The sequence below is a fragment of the Bufo gargarizans genome, chromosome 3, assembly GCF_014858855.1.
Source record: "Bufo gargarizans isolate SCDJY-AF-19 chromosome 3, ASM1485885v1, whole genome shotgun sequence".
NCBI lineage: Eukaryota > Metazoa > Chordata > Amphibia > Anura > Bufonidae > Bufo > Bufo gargarizans.
In genome coordinates this window covers 347,270,812-347,290,009 of record NC_058082.1, presented here as the reverse complement: position 1 = coordinate 347,290,009, position 19,198 = coordinate 347,270,812, and the positions used below count along the sequence as shown (strand labels likewise).

The window sequence follows — 19,198 nt, the reverse complement described above, 5'->3', positions numbered from 1 at the left end:
GACCTAGGCAAAGGGCTACATACCAGGCACCCTGATTGTCCCGATACTGTACAATTGTTTATCTGTACCATCAAGACACAGTGACAACACTAGGAGCTATGAGAATTGTTAAGTACAGTTGGCAAAATATACCAAAGGGAAAAGCAACAAAAGAGTAACAAAAATAAAGAGTAAAAAAAAATATAGATAAGAATAAAACCACTAAAACACATAACTAAAGAAATAAAAGCAGAGTTGTATAATCTATCAAATCTTAGTATATACTGGACACTGTAGTAGAGATACTGTGAAATTAGACAACCTGGTGGTATGACTTCCACTTCAGAAATGTGGGAGCTCGAGTGTATTTGATGTAATAAGGTTTTTATTTTTTTATTTTTTCTGCATGAGTTGAAAGATGCTGCTACTGCTATGTATTTCTGTGGTGACCAACACCAGATATCAATCTAAGTCTTAGCACTGAGCCATCTGATAATCCTATTATTGTACACTAACCACTTCATTGATCATACAGGAACCAAGTCACTGAATTAGTCTAAAACAAGGTATTCAGAGACGTAACTCATAGCCCTAGGACTCAAAATCTCTAACAGGGTTCCACATCTACCAAGTACTGTACCATTACTGATGTCTTCTTATGTGGCAAAGAAGCCTTTGGGCTCCCTCTGGCACCAAAGCCTGGGTGCATTTGCTAAAAATGAAAATCACATACTTTAGTTTAAGTGACCCATTCAATAATATTTAATGGATGGTCTCTTACGGACAACCACTGTCCATGTGCCTGAGATCTCATGCACACGATTGTATCTGTTTGTCAGCCTGCAAATCTCGGATCCTCAAAATACTGATACCGTCTGTGTAGCATTCGCATTGTGCCAACTGTGAAGTTTGGTGGTGGAGGGATAATACTATGGGATTGTTTTTCAGGGGTTGGGCTAGGGCCCTTAGTTTTAGTAAAAGAAAATCTTAATGGGTCAACAAAAAATGCAGATGCAACACCGGCGGTATTTGTATTTTGTGGATCCAAGATATCTGGACTGCAAAACGGATACGGTCATGTGCATGAGGCCTCAGGAAGATGAACAGTGGTTGTCAGTAACAGACAATCCATTTAACATTAATTAATGGGTCACTTAGGTAACTAAAGTAGGTGATTCTGCGTTTTAGGCAATTCCCCAATATAGTTTTACATATAATAATATTTGAAACTGTATTTTAAAAGTGGCCACTCTAAAAAAGCGCTGGGCCAAGCATGCATGTTTTTTCAGTGGGCAGTAGAGAATAAGCTACTTCCAGACCCGTTTGGCGGTGGCTTATCTGCGCCTCTGAAAACAAAAGCTCAAACATGTTGAAATCCAAGTCCAGTCCAGGCCTTCTTAATAAATAATTGTTTCATTCAGTCCCATTGACACAGGTGTATAGAAATCAGCACCTAGACATGCAGTCTGCCTTTACACACACTAGTGAAAGAATGGCTCGTTCTAAAGAGCTCCCTGAAATCCAGCGTGGTACTGGAATAGGATGTCACCAATGTTACAAATTAGCTTGTGAAATTTCTTCCCTCCTAGATATTCCAATTGTGAGTGGTGTTATTGCAAAATGGGAGAGTTTAGGAACCACAGCAACTCAGCCATGAAGTGGAGACCACATAAAGTTACAGGGTCACTGAGTGCGTAAAAGTCACCACTACTCTTTGCTGACTGCAGAGTTCCAATCCTCTGCTTGCATGAACATCAGCACAAACACTATGAGCTTCATGGCATGAGTTTCCGTGGCTGAGCAGCTGCATGCGAGTCTTATATCACCAAGTGCAATACCAAATGTCAGATGGGTGATGTAAAGCACACCACCAATGGAGCAGTGGAAATGTTCTATGGAGTGACAAATTATACTTCCCCCCAATCTGGCAGTCTGATGGACGAGTCTGGGTGTAACGGATGCCAGGAGAATGGTACCTGCCTGACTGCATTGTGCCAACTGTGAAGTTTAGTGGAAGAGGGATAATGCTATGGGATTGTTTTTCAGAGGTTCCCCTAGACCCCTTCTCCTCCCACTACTGCAACATCCTCCTCTGTGGCCTCCAATCTATCCTCAACTCTGCTGCCTGGTTAATCTACCTCTCCGCTTATTTCTCCTCTGCTGCTCACCTCTGCAAATCCCTTCATTGGCTCCTCATTGCCCAGCGAACTACATATAAGGCCATCCACAACCTGTCTCCTCCTTACATCTCTGACCTGCTTTCCAGATAGATCCCCACAAGTAATCTTTGATCCTCATAGGACCTTCTTTGTTCTCCTCTCATCTGTTCTTCACACAATTTTATATAAGATGTCTCATGTGCATCCCCCATACTCTGGAACTCACTCCCCCAGCACATCAGATTCTCTCTTAACATTCAAACCTTTAAAATCAACCTGATAACCCACCTCCTCAGAAAAGCCTACCATCTACAATGAGCATGCTGTCACCATACAACAAGATGAGCAGGTTCTGCCCTCACCTACTGTGTCCTTCCCCTTCCCTTGTAGATTGTAAGCTCTCGCGGGCAGGGTCCTCTCCCCTTCTGTGCCAGTTAGTTAATAGTTTGATGCTTATTGTACTTGTGTTTTTTATATTATGTATGTGTAACCCTCACTTTATGTACAGCGCCATGGAATTAATGGCGATTTTAAATAAATAATAATAATAAAGGGAAATCCTAACACTTCAGCATACCAAGACATTTTTGCACAATTGCATGCTTCCAACTTTGTATGAATAGTTTGGGGAAGGCCCGCCTGCAAGGTCCATAAAGGCATGGTTTGGTGTGGAAGAACTTGACTGGCCAGCACAGAACCCTGTCCTCAACCTCATCGAACACCTTGGAGATGAACTAGAGTGGGGATTGTGAGCCAGGTACTTGTCCAAAATCAGTGTCTGACTTCACAAATGCTCTTTTAGATGAATAGGCAAAAATTCACAGACACATTCCAAAATCTTGTTTCCCAGTAGAGTAGCTGTTTTAGCTGCAGAAGGGAGACCAAATCTACATTAATGCCTAGGGACTTACAATGGGATGTCATAGTAGGAGACCCAATACTCTTATTCATATAGTGCATACTTGAGAAATTTTATTGAAGTTTATAGCTTACCTGGTCCTTTCAGTGTGGCAGTTCGTGTAGGAGGTTTGCTGGATTTCTGCAAATGTTAATAATAAAAAAAATGACATGACTAAATAGTGCTGCTGTCCAACTTTTGGACACTAGACTCTGACTGTGTAACAGTCTTCAAAGACCCACCAACAGACAACCACTGTCAGTGCCTAATCCGACGCTGGATTTCACAGCCTGGACTGCTGTGCTGCACTAACATAATGGAGAGGACTCCAGTACATGCGCACTGCAGTGACAATTTCAGTCAGCACAACTTAGAGCTCCGATTGTGGGGGATTGAAGTGCAGTGGGACAGTAAATTTTTTTGATCTGGACTGCTTATTTGTAGTATTACCCATGTAGTACTGCAGATAGACCAAGATCATGGTGACTGATTCCCTTTAAAGGGGTTTTCTCAAGACGCAGGTTTATACTTACCTGTTCCACTTCCTGGTTTCGGCAGGGGGCGGGCTCCATATTCATTGATGTCTTCTCCCGGCCGGGCCGCGCGCTGTACTGAACGCGCACGCCGAGTCCGCGCATGCCCCCTGGTGACTTCTTCCTGGCCAGTATAGTATACTTGCCAGGAAGAAGTCACCGGGGCGCATGCGCGGACTCGGCGTGCGCGTTCAGTACAGCGCGCGGCCGGCCGGGAGAAGAAAAGAAGACGTCTGCGCACGCGCGGCCACCGCGATTCCTGAGAAGAGCGGTGGCCGTAACCAGGGGAGACGGAAGACAACAGTCAGGTAAGTATAGGTTTATTTTTTTCTAAGGGGTGGGGATTTGTTAATTAATATATTTAGAAAAATGATCACTGTTAAATCATTAACAAATTTAACAGTGATCATTAAGATGATAATACCCCTTTAAGGGTTGATTTGCAAATAATTTTTTTTCTTTTTTCTAATCTGTCTTCATTTTCTGATTGTACATGATTTTATTTTATTTTCAGTGCATGATTAGGATGGGTTCAGAGCTGTGCTTCCCAATAGCCACATGGACCATAAGCAAAATAGACAGATGTCCACTGAGTATTCGAGACATGCTCTATCAACTGTGCAGAGATCATTGTGCGGGGGGTGTATAAGCTGTAAAATCACCTATTGTGAATGGAGGATCTTGAGTTATCTATATAAAGGGGTTAACTTTCACTGTAATCCTGTCTGTGATGATAATAGGATGACTACTGAAAAGCGATTTCTACAGAACAGGAAATATAAGCATATTATTAGGCTTAGTAGAATTTTTTTTAAAAAGCACCAAAGATAATAAGATTAACATAAATGACATGCCTCCTCCGGCAGCGCAGGCCCTATCAAGACTGGCATAGCACATTCCAGTCTTGATAACAAAGTTCCTATGTTTTCTGACAGTGAGGCCTCATGCACACAACAGTTTTTTTTCACGGTCCGCAAAAACGGGGTCCGTAGGTCCGTGATCCGTGACTGTTTTTTCATCCGTGGGTCTTCCTTGATTTTTGGAGGATCCACGGACATGAAAAAAAAGTAGTTTTGGTGTCTGCCTAGCCGTGCGGAGCCAAACGGATCCGTCCTGAATTACAATGCAAGTCAATGGGGATGGATTCGTTTGACATTGACATAATATGGTGCAATTGCAAACGGATCCGTCCCCATTGACTTTCAATGTAAAGTCTGGAGTCTCTTTTATACCATCGGATCAGAGTTTTCTCCAATCCGATGGTATATTTTAACTTGAAGCGTCCCCATCACCATGGTAACGCCTCTATGTTAGAATATACTGTCAGATATGAGTTACATCGTGAAAACTCATATCCGACAGTATATTCTAACACAGAGGTGTTCCCATGGTGATGGGGACGCTTCTAGTTAGAATATACTACAAACTGTGTACATGACTGCCCCCTGCTGCCTGGCAGCACCTGATCTCTTACAGGGGGCCGTGATCAGCACAATTAACCCCTCAGGTGCCACACCTGAAGGGGTTAATTGTGCGTATCATAGCCCCCTGTAAGAGATCAGGGGGCTGCCAGGCAGCAGGGGGCAGACCCCCCCCCCCTCCCCAGTTTTGAATATCATTGGTGGCCAGTGTGCAGCCTCCCCCGGCCCCCCCTCCCTCCCTCTATTGCATTAATAACATTGGTGACAGTGTGTGGCCTCCCCCGGCCCCCCTCCCTCCCTCTATTGCATTATTAACATTGGTGGCAGTGTGCGGCCTCCCCCGGCCCCCCCTCCCTCCCTCTATTGCATTATTAACATTGGTGGCAGTGTGCGGACTCCCCCGGCCCCCCTCTCTCCCTCTATTGCATTATTAACATTGGTGGCAGTGTGCGGCCTCCCCTGGCCCCCCCCCCTCCCTCCCTCTATTGCATTATTAACATTGGTGCCAGGCAGCAGGGGGAAGTCATGTACACAGTTCGTTGTATATTCTAACTAGAAGCGTCACCATCACTATGGGAACGCCTCTGTGTTAGAATATACTGTCGGATCTGAGTTTTCATGAAGTGAAAACTCAGCTCTGAAAAAGCTTTTATGCAGACGGACCTTCGGATCCGTCTGTATGAAAGTAACCTACGGCCACGGATCACGGACACGGATGCCAATCTTGTGTGCATCCGTGTTCTTTCACTGACCCATTGACTTGAATGGATCCGTGAACCGTTGTCCGTCAAAAAAATAGGACAGGTCCTATTTTTTTGACGGACAGGATACACGGATCACGGTCTTGGCTGCAAAACGGTGCATTTTCCGATTTTTCCACGGACCCATTAAAAGTCAATGGGTCAGCGAAAAAAAAACTGAAAACGGCACAACGGCCATGGATGCACACAACGGTCGTGTGCATGAGGCCTGATTTAGAGGAAAGCCATCTTAGGAGGCACTAGAAAGATAACTTCCTTATCTCTTTAGAAGAGATATTTAGCAAATTTTATTTAATCATAGGAGCATTGTCGTAGAGACTTCCCAACAGCTAGATCATCATTTTACACATATACAATGTTACAGCCAAAATCAAGTGAAGTTCGTTTTTGCAGCACAGTTTGCATGTGTGCACCTGTGCACAACCTTACAATATCAGCCTGTGTGAGCTTTATATTAGTCCACAGTAGCAATACTGATGATATAAAGAAGTATAGAAATACTGATACTATGATGCGGAAAGAAATACACACTATGGTATCTCTGTAAACTGCTAAACAGTCGTCTTGTGGTGTAATAGATTGTTGCCACAATGTATTATAGAACAGGAAGTGGTTGTGCACTACAGAGTTCAGCAATAGAAGGGTGAGTGTCACATCTCATGCTACAGCAAATGTGTCAAAGTCATTGATTTATGGGGATGAACAATGTGCTATTGCCAAAAATCCCTGATCGTACAAAGATCACTAAATTACTAGACTATAAAGTGGTATACACTAGTGAGATTTCCAACCCCATTCATGGTCAGTGAAACATTCATGACCACAAGGTAAATAAAATCAATGCACATGGCTACCTGTCATCAGATGTACATTTAACAGCCAACAAAGCTGCTTACACTTACAATTTGTGAGTTTGGAGGTATAAGTATCACAAAGTTATCTGGAAACACCCCAGTTTTTCCATTAAGTTCCCCTCGCCACCAGCCTTCATCTTCTGTCTCCTGTGTAGAGAGGCAAACAATATTACAAAACGTATATCGGGTTTGGAATAGAACATTCTGGGTTAATAGAGGACTCCCATCTATTAGCCTGAGTGGTTATTGACTAGAAAGAGCATTTTGCACTCTGAAGAACCAGACATATCTGCCAAGTTCCCATGCAGATTTCAGTGAATCACTGGGGGTCCGGGCTGCGAAACACTCTGTTATCTGGGTAACACATCGAACAAAAAGGGATTGTCCAAAATGGACAACCCGTTTGAGAAACAACACGGTACTGGGGGTTAGAATTTGTCACTGCTGTGGCCACTGGAGGAAGAAGGTGAATACACTGCTATGACTACTGGAGAAGAGAGGCACTGTTGTGATTACTATGGGAGACAGGCACTGCTGTAATTACTGGGTTAGAGGAAATCAACTGTGCTGTAAGGTAAGGGGGTGATTCTGTGATTACTAGATACAATTTGAATAGGTCACATTGTAGTTTAAAAAATTCTGAAACAATATGTGCAGCTAAACCCCAAAGTAATCACATCATGTAACTAAATGGGGAATACTGCTGTAATTAGTGGAGTAAATTGGAGAAATATTGGAGGTAGAAGAGAGACACTGGTTTTACTAGGGGAGAGAGGCACTGCCACAGTAACATCAAGCTGTGATCCTTAAAGAAAGTGTGACTGTATAGAAAAGAATGAAGCACTGTTGTGACTACTAGGGAATGGGACTGCTGTTACCACTGGGAGAAGGGTGGACACTAATGTGACTACTGAAGAAATGGAAGAGGTTCTGCTACGACTACCGTGGAAGAGTAAGACCCTGCTGTAAGTATTTGGGCCGGCACTGCTGTGAATACTAGGGAAGAGCGGGGGTCACTGCTGCCTCTACTGAACAAGTAGGGAATCATTGTGGTTGCTGAAATTAAAGGGGTTCTGCAGTTAGTATAAGCTGATGATTTATCCTCTGGATCATCAGCATCTGATCGGCGGGAGTCCGATACCCGGGACCCCCGCCGATCAGCTGTTTGAGAAGACAGCGGCGCTCCAGGGGCCTTCTCACTGTTTACTGCAGGCCCAGTGACTAGTATCACTGGCCTGGGTGGGGCTAAGCTCTGTTCACTTGATTGGAGCTAGCTTAGCCCCGCCCAGGCCAGTTGATACTAGTCATGACTTCACTCGGCCAGCGGTAAACAGTGAGAAGGCCGCAGCACTCCTGGAGCGCCGCTGTCTTCTCAAACAGCTGATCGGCGGGGGTCCCGGGTGTCGGACCCCCACCAATCAGATGCTGATGATCTATCCAGAGGAACCCCTTTAAGCACTGATGTGATTACTTTGGGGTTTAGCTGCACTTATTTTTAAACTACATCGTGACCTATGCGACACAGCTTTATTGGAGATTTAAGTTTTTTTCTTTATTAACTACAGTGAGAAAGTCCTGTCATTTAAATCAACAAATTAAACCATGGTTATGGTTTATACATGTGGAACCAGTTTAGTAACATTTTCTAGAACTAGTTCTAAAGGAACACCGATACACCCTGTAATACTTAGTGCAGGGCCTAAGGTGGTGGTTTGTGACTGGACTTAGAACACCTAAATAAAATTCATGCACTGAGTGATATCTTTTGCATAGACCACACTGTGGCTAAAGAAGCTAAATTGGCCTGTGGTCTAAAAACTCTATTTCCAGAAAATCAGTTCACAGATATTGAAATAAAATCCTTTTTAGGGGACGTATGTGAGGAATTGAGTTCTGCATTTCTTACATTTTTATTTTAATAGAAGAATATTTTTTACAGTACTTTTTTTCTCTCAGCAACTTAATGAAAGGTCAAAGGGGTACTCCAGTTATGTGAAGTTATCCCCTATGTGCAGGATAGCTGAGATGGCTATCTCCAGAATTCCCATAGAAAAAAATTGATTTGCTGCGTACATGCCTGTCCGACCACTCAGTTAATTTTGTAGGTCTCCAAGGTTTACTAAGTCCCTGTTCTCATGATCATTGAAGTCCTAGTGGTAGGATGTCCCACCGATCTAATTATTATCCTCTATCCTGTAGATAGGGGATAACTTCACATAATAGAAATGCCACGTTAATGATAAGCTGATTTCAGTTTCAATCAGTGTTTTTTTCAGCCCGTCACCCAATAATTCAATGACATATACAACTGGGTATGAAAGATCTCATAAAAAAAATGATCAAGACAGAACTGATAAAGACTGATACACTTAGGCATTTGTGTGATCCCCATGGAAATGAATACTCATCTGTCGTGATCAACATGCTGCAAAATAAGTAAACCATGTACATTGTGGTTACTTAACCCGTCTCTAAAATGCCACCTCTTCAAGGGAGCATGCCCCAGTACCTAGCTAATGAAGTACATCACTTGTTCCCCACTTCCTGTCTTAAGGCTATCCTGTATATAACTTACACCTTGCTTTACAATATCTATGCACTTCTTTACACATTTTACTTTAATCTTACATTTTGATATGTGCAAATGCAGTAATACAACAAAAACATTGTTCCTATTTAACCCCTTGTTCTTTGTAGATTGCAAACAGGACTCTCTGCTTATGTTTATATTGTAAAAGTGGACCCATAAATGTGAAGGTATCCTATAACTTAGGGATGCTCAACCGGCCCTCCAGCTGTTGTAAACAACAATCCATACTTTCACTGTAGATGACTGCAGACACAAATGTGGTGGCTAACCAGAATAATTTGGGCCTTTTTTCCCTTTTTGCATCACTTCTATAAATCTTCATTTTCTATCTTTAAAGGGGTTGTCCAGGTGGAAAAGAAATCTTCAGAAATTTAGATTGCTATAAAAAAAATCATTCGGATCCCTGTTGGTCTCTGTTTCTTGGTTCCAACTCAATACACAGGAAATGTCATGAAATGTCTATTCATCCAATCACTGGCTAAGGTAGGTCATGACAACGGCCTGTGATTAGCTGAGCAGACATCTCTAGGCATTTCTTGTGTGTCGAGCTGGTACCAGGAACAAGAGACCAACAGGGACCCAGTGAACACTGAAATGGGAGCCTCTTCTTGGTGTGATATCATAGACCCCTTTTAGTAAGTAATTAGGATAGGAAAGGTACTTTTAGAGCAATTACTGAGCGGTCATGTTTCTTTCAGCTTTGTACATGTGGTCATTGTGGAGTAAATTGTAAATAGCCAGACCTGATTTGGCCATTCCATAACATTATCATGAATGTCTATTTCAGCATAGTTCTGGCTTTATACTTAGGGTACAGTGGAAGGTGCTGAGGATAAATGTGGCCAATCAGTAGGAAGGTTTCTTTATGAGCTCTTTTGTGTTGATCAGTGTCAAGAAGTTACAATAAATTCACTAGCATTCAAAAAAATAATCCTAATTTAAAAACCATATAAGGGTGACATACCTTACTGATAACTGCCACCACATCCCCCTTTTTCAGGGCTAGCTCATCAGGCAGAGTGGAGACATAGTCAAACATAACCCTGGCAAATTCACTGATAGGAACTGGCCCAGAGGATGAATCTGTAGAAGAAGCAAATTACAACCATGATTCTATCAATTCCCAAATAGGTATGTTGCATTTCACAGGGAATGTCTCTTGTGTTTTATATTGGATTGATTAATTAGTTGTAAGTCTGTACTTACAACTTGCAGGTTTTTTGTTTCTGCTATATTTTGTTTATAAAAACTTTGCTAGAGCAGCCATATTATAGACACCCACATTCTTCCTGTTTTGTCTGTATAGATAGTACAACGGGGTTTGTGTGCCTATTACTCACTGAGTTGGTAATACTAATTACTCTCAAGGGATACTCTGTAATTATCTTTTCTATCTACCCTCCATCCAGGGTATTTTCTATCATTCAGGGCTTCCTAGGGTCAAATAGGGTAGTTACGAGGATGGGGAAATCCCACCATTAGGGATTGCCCCTGGGCTGAGGCCTAGTTAGGGCATGTACAGGAAAAGTTTTTTCTTTCTTCTCCCTGGCACTTACATAATTGCCCCAGGCCTCCTAGTTCTGCCACTATTACCGCCTTAGGTTTTGCCTTTTTCTAAGCTATTTACACATTCCATCACTGGGATTATCCAGTGAATGACACACGCTCAGTGGCAGTTGGGCCACATCTTTGACCATGTATATTTATTATCATTCGCCTAGGTACATTGGGCAATTTTAATGTTATCTTTATTAAAAGTTAAGTTTTAAGGGTCCTAAAATAATTTATTTTGATGTTTCTGAACTTTCTCTAGAAGAACACCAAAGCTATCCCTATTGCTATATTTAGTGATTTGTATTCTCTTATCAACAAAACTAGGGACCATCAATACAAGATTTGTCCATTTGGCCTCCAGGAGGTGAAGCGAACAGGCAGTTTGACCTGCATAGTACCGTAAGTGCTGCAATGTAGGGTAGACTATTTTTAAATGCTATGCTGGCAGATTTATGCCCAGATAATTTTTTGACAGTACTTAAAAGTGTAGGCTCAGCTGCTATGCTTATCACAAAAACCAGGAAACAAGGAAACCACAAATAAAGTATAAGTTAAACTTTTTTTTGTAATGGAATTGCAGACAGATCTAAGCATATTGGCACACATTTGTATATGTTATCCTTTTTGACCAAAAACTAATCTCTTAATCAGATGCCAGCTGTATACAACGGCATACCCTTTTTGATAGATCCTTCATATTGATAATATAAAAAGTATACAGATAGTATACATATACATGTTTTTTTATTGATGTATATACAGTGGATATAAAAAGTCTACACACCCCTGTTAAAATGTCAGGTTTCTGTGATGTAAAAAATGAGACAAAGATAAATCATTTAAAAACTTTTTCCACCTTTCATGTGACCTATAAACTCTACCATTTAATTGAAAAACAAACTGAAATATTTTAGGCGGACGGAAGAAAACAAAAAAAACTAAAATAATGTGCTTTGGGGCTGTTTTTCTTCAGCTGGAACTGGGGCCTCAGTTAAGCTAGAGGGAATTATGAACAGTTCCAAATACCAGTCAATATTGGCACAAAACCTTCAGGCTTCTGCTAGAAAGCTGAACATGAAGAGGAACCTCATCTTTCACCATGACAACAACCCAAGGCATACATCCAAATCAACAAAGGAATGGCTTCACCAGAAGAAGATTAATGTTTTGGAATGGCCCAGCCAGAGCCCAGACCTGAATCCGATTGAAGAGCTGTGGGGTGATCTGAAGAGGGCTGTGCACAGGAGATGCCCTCGCAATCTGACAGATTTGGAGTGTTTTTGCAAAGAAGAGTGGGCAAATCACCCAAGTCAAAATGTGCCATGCTGATAGACTGATACCCAAAAAGACTGAGTGCTGTAATAAAATCAAAAGGTGCTTCAACCAAGTATTAGTTTAACCTCTTGGGGACACATGGTGAGCAGGTATGTCCTGATGTCCCGGTACTTAAGGACACAGGGCATACAGGTACGCCCTGTGTATTTCCAATCACCGCTGCGCGGCAGGCAGTGATCGGAACAGAGTGCCTGCTGAAATCATTGAGCAGGCACTCTGTGACAATGCCGAGGGGGGTCCTGTGACCCCCCTCCCGTATCAGCAATAGCTGCAAACCGCAGGTCAATTGAGACCTGCGGTTTGCAGCGTTTACGGGTCATTCCGGCGGGGAACGGCGCTGCCATCGGGTCCCCATGCTGCTGTAATGGGGACCCGATGGCATGGAAGGCAGCGTGATGCCTTCCTTAGGCATCGGGGCTGCCTTCCAGTGAAGAGCCTGTGAGATCCAGCCCCCTGGATCTCACAGGCAGTAGTATTACTCATACAGCCAATGCATTCCAATACAGAAGTACTGGAATGCATTGTAAAGGGGATCGGACTCTCAAAAATTGAAGTCCCCCTCAGATGAACACCGGAAAAAAAACTAAACAAACTGTGCTAAATAAATAATTTTTTTGTCACCTTACATCACTAAAAGTACAACAGCAAGCGATCAAAAAGGCGTATGCCCACCAAAATAGTATCAATCTAACGGTCACCTCATCCCGCAAAAAATGAGCCCCTACCTCAGACAATCGTTAAAAAAATAAAAAAATCTATGGCTCAGAATATGGAGCCATGTTTTAAAAAAAGCTGTTATTGTGTAATACTTAAGTAAACAAAAAAAATACATATTAGCTATTGCCACGTCCGTAAGAACCTGCCCTATAAAAATATCACATGACCTACCCCTCAGATGAACACCGTAAACAAAATTAAGTAAAAACTGTGTTAAAAAAATATTTTTTGTCACCTAACATTACAGAAAGTGTAATAGCAAGCGATCAAAAAGTCATACGCACCCCAAAATAGAGCCAATCAAACCGTCATCTCATCCAGCAAAAATCATACCCTACCCAAGATAATCGGCCAAAAACTGAAAAAACTATGGCTCTCAGACTATGGAGACACTAAAACATGATTTTTTTTTTGTTTCAAAAATGAAATAATTGTGTAAAACTTACATTTAAAAGAAAAGCTGACATATTAGGTATCGCCGCGTCCGTATTAACCTGCTCTATAAATATATCACATGACCTAACCCCTCAGGTGAATACCATTTAAAAAAAAAATGTGTAAAAAAAAGCTATCTTTTGTCCCCTTACATCACAAAAAGTGTAATAGCAAGCGATCAAAAAGTCATACGCACCCCAAAATAGCACCAATCAAACCGTCATCTCATCCCGAAAAAAATGAGCCCCTACACAAGACAGTTGCCCAAAAAAATAAATAAAACTATGGCTTTTAGAATGTGGAGACACTAAAGAATCGTAAAAAAATATGCTTTGCTATGTAAAACTGAAACAACCATGGTATTGTCGTGTCTGTGACAACTTGCTCTAAAAAAATAACACATGATCTGAATTTTGTAAATAACAAAAAATAAAAACGGTGCCAAAACAGCTATTTCTTGTTACCTTGCCTCACAAAAAGTGTAATATAGAGCAACCAAAAATCATATGTACCCTAAAATAGTACCAACAAAACTGTCACCCTATCCCGTAGTATTCAAGGGGTGCATCAGGGGGGCTTCAAATGGGACATGGTGTCAAAAAACCAGTCCAGCAAAATTTGCCTTCTTAAAACCGTATGGCATTCCTTTCCTTCTGCGCCCTGCCGTGTGCCCGTACAGCAGTTTACAACCACTTATGGGGTGTTTCTGTAAACTACAGAATCAGAGCCATAAATATAGAGTTTTGTTTGGCTGTTAACCCTTGCTTTGTAACTGGAAAAAATGGATTCAAATGGAAAATCTGCTAAAAAAGTGAAATTTTGAGTGGTTTCTATTATGTTAGCCTCACAAAGTGACTTCAGACCTGAACTGGTCCTGAAAAAGTGGTTTTCAAAAATTTTCTGATTTGCTTCTAAACTTATAAGCCTTCTAACATCCCCAAAAAATAAAATGGCATTCACAAAATGATCCAATCATGAAGTAGACATATAATAAAAAATTTTGGAGGTATTATTATCTATTATAAAAGTAGAGAAATTAAAATTTGGAAATTAACAAATTTTTCCACATTTTTGTTAAATTTGGAATTTTTTTATACATTAAAATGTATTTATTTTTCTCAATTTTACCACTGTCATGAAGTACAATACGTGACGAGAAAACAATCTCAGAATGGCCTAGATAAGTAAAAGCGTTTAAAGTTATCACCACATAAAGTGGCATGTCAGATTTGCAAAAAATGGCCTGGTCCTTAAGGTGAAAATGAGCCCGGTCCTCAAGGGGTTATATATATTATTTTATGTTTATATTTTTTCTTCCCTCTACCTAAAAGATTTCAGTTTGTTTTTCAATTGAGTTGTAGAGTTAATAGGTCGCATTAAAGGTGGAAAAAGTTCTGAAATGATTTATCTTTGTCTCATTTTTTTACATCACAGAAACCTGACATTTTAACAGGGGTGTGTATACTTGTTATATCCACTGTATATACAAAACAGAAATGAGAGTATGTCTGACATAAGCACACATTTGGTGTGGTTATCAATAAAAAATAAACACTGAAATGTTTACATACATGTAGTTATTACTTTATGTTCTGCCCATATTGTTGAAAGTAAATGTATGCAATGTACTGTAATGGATTATACTGCAATGTTATTTTGATGTTGCTGCCATCTAGTGGTCAGAGTTAGTTATTATTATGCCAGGACTTGATAGGAAGTGATCATTTTCACAGAGAGAGAGACAGTAACCTTTAACCTTGAACTTTCTATATTCCATTTCATGACTGCTTCTGGATCTAGCAAGCAGCATTCAGTGTAGCTCTGAGCTATTCCTGGACTTATGATGGCAGTGTCCATGAGTACTCTCACTGACGGAATGAAGCTGTTGTATAATGTTTAATGTACTAACACATGTTTTGTTTGTGCTTATGTTGTAGTTTTACACAGTTATTTAGAAAAAAGAATACATACAGATCTGATGTCTCACTTTTCTTGACTTCTGAATTATTGTTAGACTGTCTGACTAGTGTTATACAACAGTTCAATAACACGAAGCAGAACACTTTAAATTGTGCAAAGTCTTTAAATTGTGTCTTAAGTTCCTGTTCAGTACACAGCAAACCATACAAATATTGTGCAGGGGAAGAGAAGGTACACAGTGATGGTCTGTATTATACACTGATCCATTTTTTTTAGATAATTATATAATATTTCTGGGTAACTGAAAATTTCGGCTAGCTTGGCCTGGTTCTAAGTCATCACAGCAGTACAGCACCATAATTATCGCAGTAGCAGCATGTGTGATTATAAGGAGCCTGGCGAGGGGATGGTAAGTTTCCTACGGTACGCCGAAACGCGCGTTGGGGTTGCGCCACCCTGGGTCTCTTCACACACGGTTCATCTCAGGTGAGCTCCTGCCTCCTGCTGCCCTCTGTAGGCTACTTGACCTTGTTATTCATTTATACTTGGTCTCCAATTGATTGGTTTGCAGTATATTTCCATCTTTTTTGTTTGCATACCTTTTACTGCCTATAGGAGTGATATGTGTTGACGGGAGTCTCACCTGGTATTCATTTGTTTTACCATTTCTGCATGGGTTAGATTATTTATCCAGCATTTATTCCCATGCTGTATATATATATATTGTATACACTCTTTGATCCGTGAGCTTCCCTCCCAGGGTGGCGCTTTTCTTTTTCTGTCCTCCGCTCTTGTTTTATCATGTTTACGGCATCACACTTATTGATTTTCTCTATTTATGTCATTTTAATCATGCTTTAATAAAATGTATTATTCCTTTGGCATTATGAGCTCCTTTTCTTTTTGTTTCTACTACCTAATGAATGTAATGTAACTACTCCATGTATTAAAATGACACATAAAGATCAGGAAATACGCCCAAATGTATGCATCCTTGCAGGCTGAGCTCTACAAAACATTGTGCTTGTTAAATGACATGGGTGATGCCTCCTTATCATTGAGTAGCTTCAGCGACCACGTCTGAACAGGTCTGATCTTGCTAAGAAGCGTGATTGTAAAATTACAGCAGTCCTTCCCAAGCCAGGCCCTACTACAAGCCAAGCACTTCCCTATGAAAACCTGGCAGAAGCAAACACATAATAAGGACTAAAGGCACTTTTACATGGGCTGATTCAGAAGACAAATATTGGGAAAGAACCATATTTCCTTCTTATCTTTGGAGGTGAAAGGTGCAGCAATCATCTCCTCTGTAAGGAGAGCAGCGATGGCTACGGTGATTGCTGGTCCCAATAGAGAAGCATTGCCTTTGGGGAGTAGATCCCTATTTTAACAGCATGATCTGGTGCCCAGAAACAATGATTTAGCTGACTGCATTAACTGCTTTCACTCGCTGAAGGATCATTTGTGCATTCATAGTGTGATTGGTAGCACTTTATCAATTATCAGCAGCGAGTGGTCCTAGGAATGTTTTTTTACAACACTGACATGGAAAAGGATCTAGGGATTTTAATAAACAGCAAACTAAGCTGCAAAACCCAGTGTCAGGAAGCTGCTGCCAAGGCCAATAAGATAATGGGTTGCATCAAAAGGGGCATAGATGCCCGTGATGAGAACACTTTACAAATCGCTAGTCAGACCACACATGGAGTACTGTGTACAGTCCTGGGCGCCTGTGAACAAGGCAGACATAGCAGAGCTGGAGAGATTTCAGAGGAGGGCAACTAAAGTAATAACTGGAATGGGGCAACTACAGTACCCTGAAAGATTATCAAAATTAGGGTTATTCACTTTAGAAAAAAGACGACTGAGGGGAGATCTAATACTCTAATACTATGTATAAATATATCAGGGGTCAGTACAGAGATCTATCCCATCAGCTATTTATCCCCAGGACTGTGACTGTGACGAGGGGACATCCTCTGCGTCTGGAGGAAAGAAGGTTTGTACACAAACATAGAAGAGGATTCTTTACAGTGAGAGCAGTGAGACTATGGAACTTTCTGCCTGAGGAGGTGGTGTTGGTGAGTACAATAAAGGAATTCAAGAGGGGCCTGGATATATTTCTGGAGCGTAATAATATTACAGGCTATAGCTACTAGAGAGGGGTCATTGATCCAGGGAGTTATTCTGATTGCCTGATTGGAGTCGGGGAGGAATTTTTTATTCCCCTAAAGTGGGGAAAATTGGCTTCTACCTCACAGGGTTGTTTTTTTTTTGCCTTCCTCTGGATTAACTTGCAGGATGACAGGCCGAACTGGATGGACAAATGTCTTTTTTCGGCCTTATGTACTATGTTACTATGTTACAATCATAAGTCTGTGTTTTACAGTTTATGTGTGAATTCTATTAAACCCTTTCAGTATCAGGCCACTTTTCACCTTAAATCCCAGGCCGATTTTTGAAAATCTGGCATGTGTCACTTTATGTGGTAATAACTTTGGAACACTCTTACTTATCCAAGCCATTCAGCGACTGTTTCTCGTGACACATTGTACTTCATGACAGTGGAAAATTTGAGTCGATATATTTCACCTTTATTTTTAAAATAATCAAAAATTTAGAAAAATTCACAATTTTCTAAATTTGAATTTCTCTACTTTTAAGACAGATAGTAATACCTCATAAAATGGTTATCAATCAACATTCTCCATATGTCTTCTTTATGTTGGCATAATTTTGTAAATGTCATTTTATTTAGGGCGTAAGAAGACTTAGAAGTTTAGAAGATATTTTTCAAATTTTCAACAAAAATTCCAAAATCTTTTTTTAAGCACCAATTCAGTTATAAAGTGATTTTGAGGGGGTTACGTAATGGAAACCACCCATAAATGACCCCATTTTAGAAACTACACCCCTCAAATTATTCAAAACTGATGTTACAAACTTTGTTAACCCTTGAGGTGTTCCACATAAATTAAAGGAAAATGAAGGTGAAATTTCAAAATGTCACTTTTTTGGTAGATTTTTTTATGTTAGTCAATTTTTTCTTGCAACACAGCAAGGGTTAACAGCAAAATAAACATCAATATATATTACTCTTATTCTGCAGTTTACACAAATACCCCATATGTGGCAGTAAACCGCTCTATGGGCACGTTGCAGTGGTCAGAAGGAAAGGAGCACCATATGAATTTTGGAGGCAGATTTCCCTAGAAAGATTTTTAGGCACCATTTTGTATTTGAAGAGACCCTGACGTACCCCTACAGTGGAAACCCTAAAAAACTGTACACCATTTTGGAAACTGCACCCCTTAAAGAATATATTAAGTGGGGTACTGACTACTTTGACCCCCTAAGCGTTTTACAGAATTTGGAAAAACTTGGCTGTAAAAATGAAAAGTTTCGTTTCTTGCAATAAAATGTTGCTTTAGCCCCAAATCTTTCATTTTCACAAGGGGTAACAGAAGAAAAAGCACCCCATAATTTGTTACCCATTTTCTCCTAAATACGGCAATGTGTGGTGGAAAACTGCTGTGGGTGCACATGACAGGACTCAGAACGGAAGGAGCGCCATATGACTTTTGCAGTGCAGATTTTGATGGATAGGTTTATGGCTGCCATTAGCTTTTATTTTTTAAGTGATTGTCTTATGTGGGGGCTCATTTTTTGCAGGATGAGGTGCTGGTTTAATTGGTACCATGTTGGGGTACATAAGACTTTTTGTCTTATTAAACTTTTTGTGAGGCAAGGTGAAAAAAAATGGCTGTTTTGGCATAGTTTAAAAAAAACAATTGTTAAGTTTTACACAGTGAAATCATTTTTGAACAGAAAAAAATCTTGTTTTTGTGTTGCCATTTTCTGAGAGCCTTTTTTTATTTATTTTTTGGGCGATTGTCTTAGGTAGGGTTTCATTTTTTTTCAGGATGAGATGACTGATTAGTACCATTTTGGGGTACATAAGACTTTTTGATCGCTTGGAATCAAACTTTTGTGAGGCAAGGGGAAAAAATGTTTTGGCATAGTTTTAAAAAAATTATTTTTA

At 40.5% G+C, this 19,198-nt stretch overlaps 1 protein-coding gene across 1 annotated transcript in view; it reads right to left on the bottom strand.

Moving 5' to 3' along the window:
* Positions 1 to 19,198, bottom strand: part of SH3D21 (SH3 domain containing 21) — a 99,324-nt gene that overhangs the window by 40,611 nt on the left and 39,515 nt on the right. The window contains exons 8-10 of the mRNA XM_044287701.1: positions 10,160 to 10,278; positions 6,654 to 6,752; positions 3,132 to 3,177 (exon numbers count right to left, since the gene is read on the bottom strand). Coding sequence (XP_044143636.1) covers positions 3,132 to 3,177; positions 6,654 to 6,752; positions 10,160 to 10,278 — 264 coding nt within the window. The remainder of the gene's footprint in view (positions 1 to 3,131; positions 3,178 to 6,653; positions 6,753 to 10,159; positions 10,279 to 19,198) is intronic.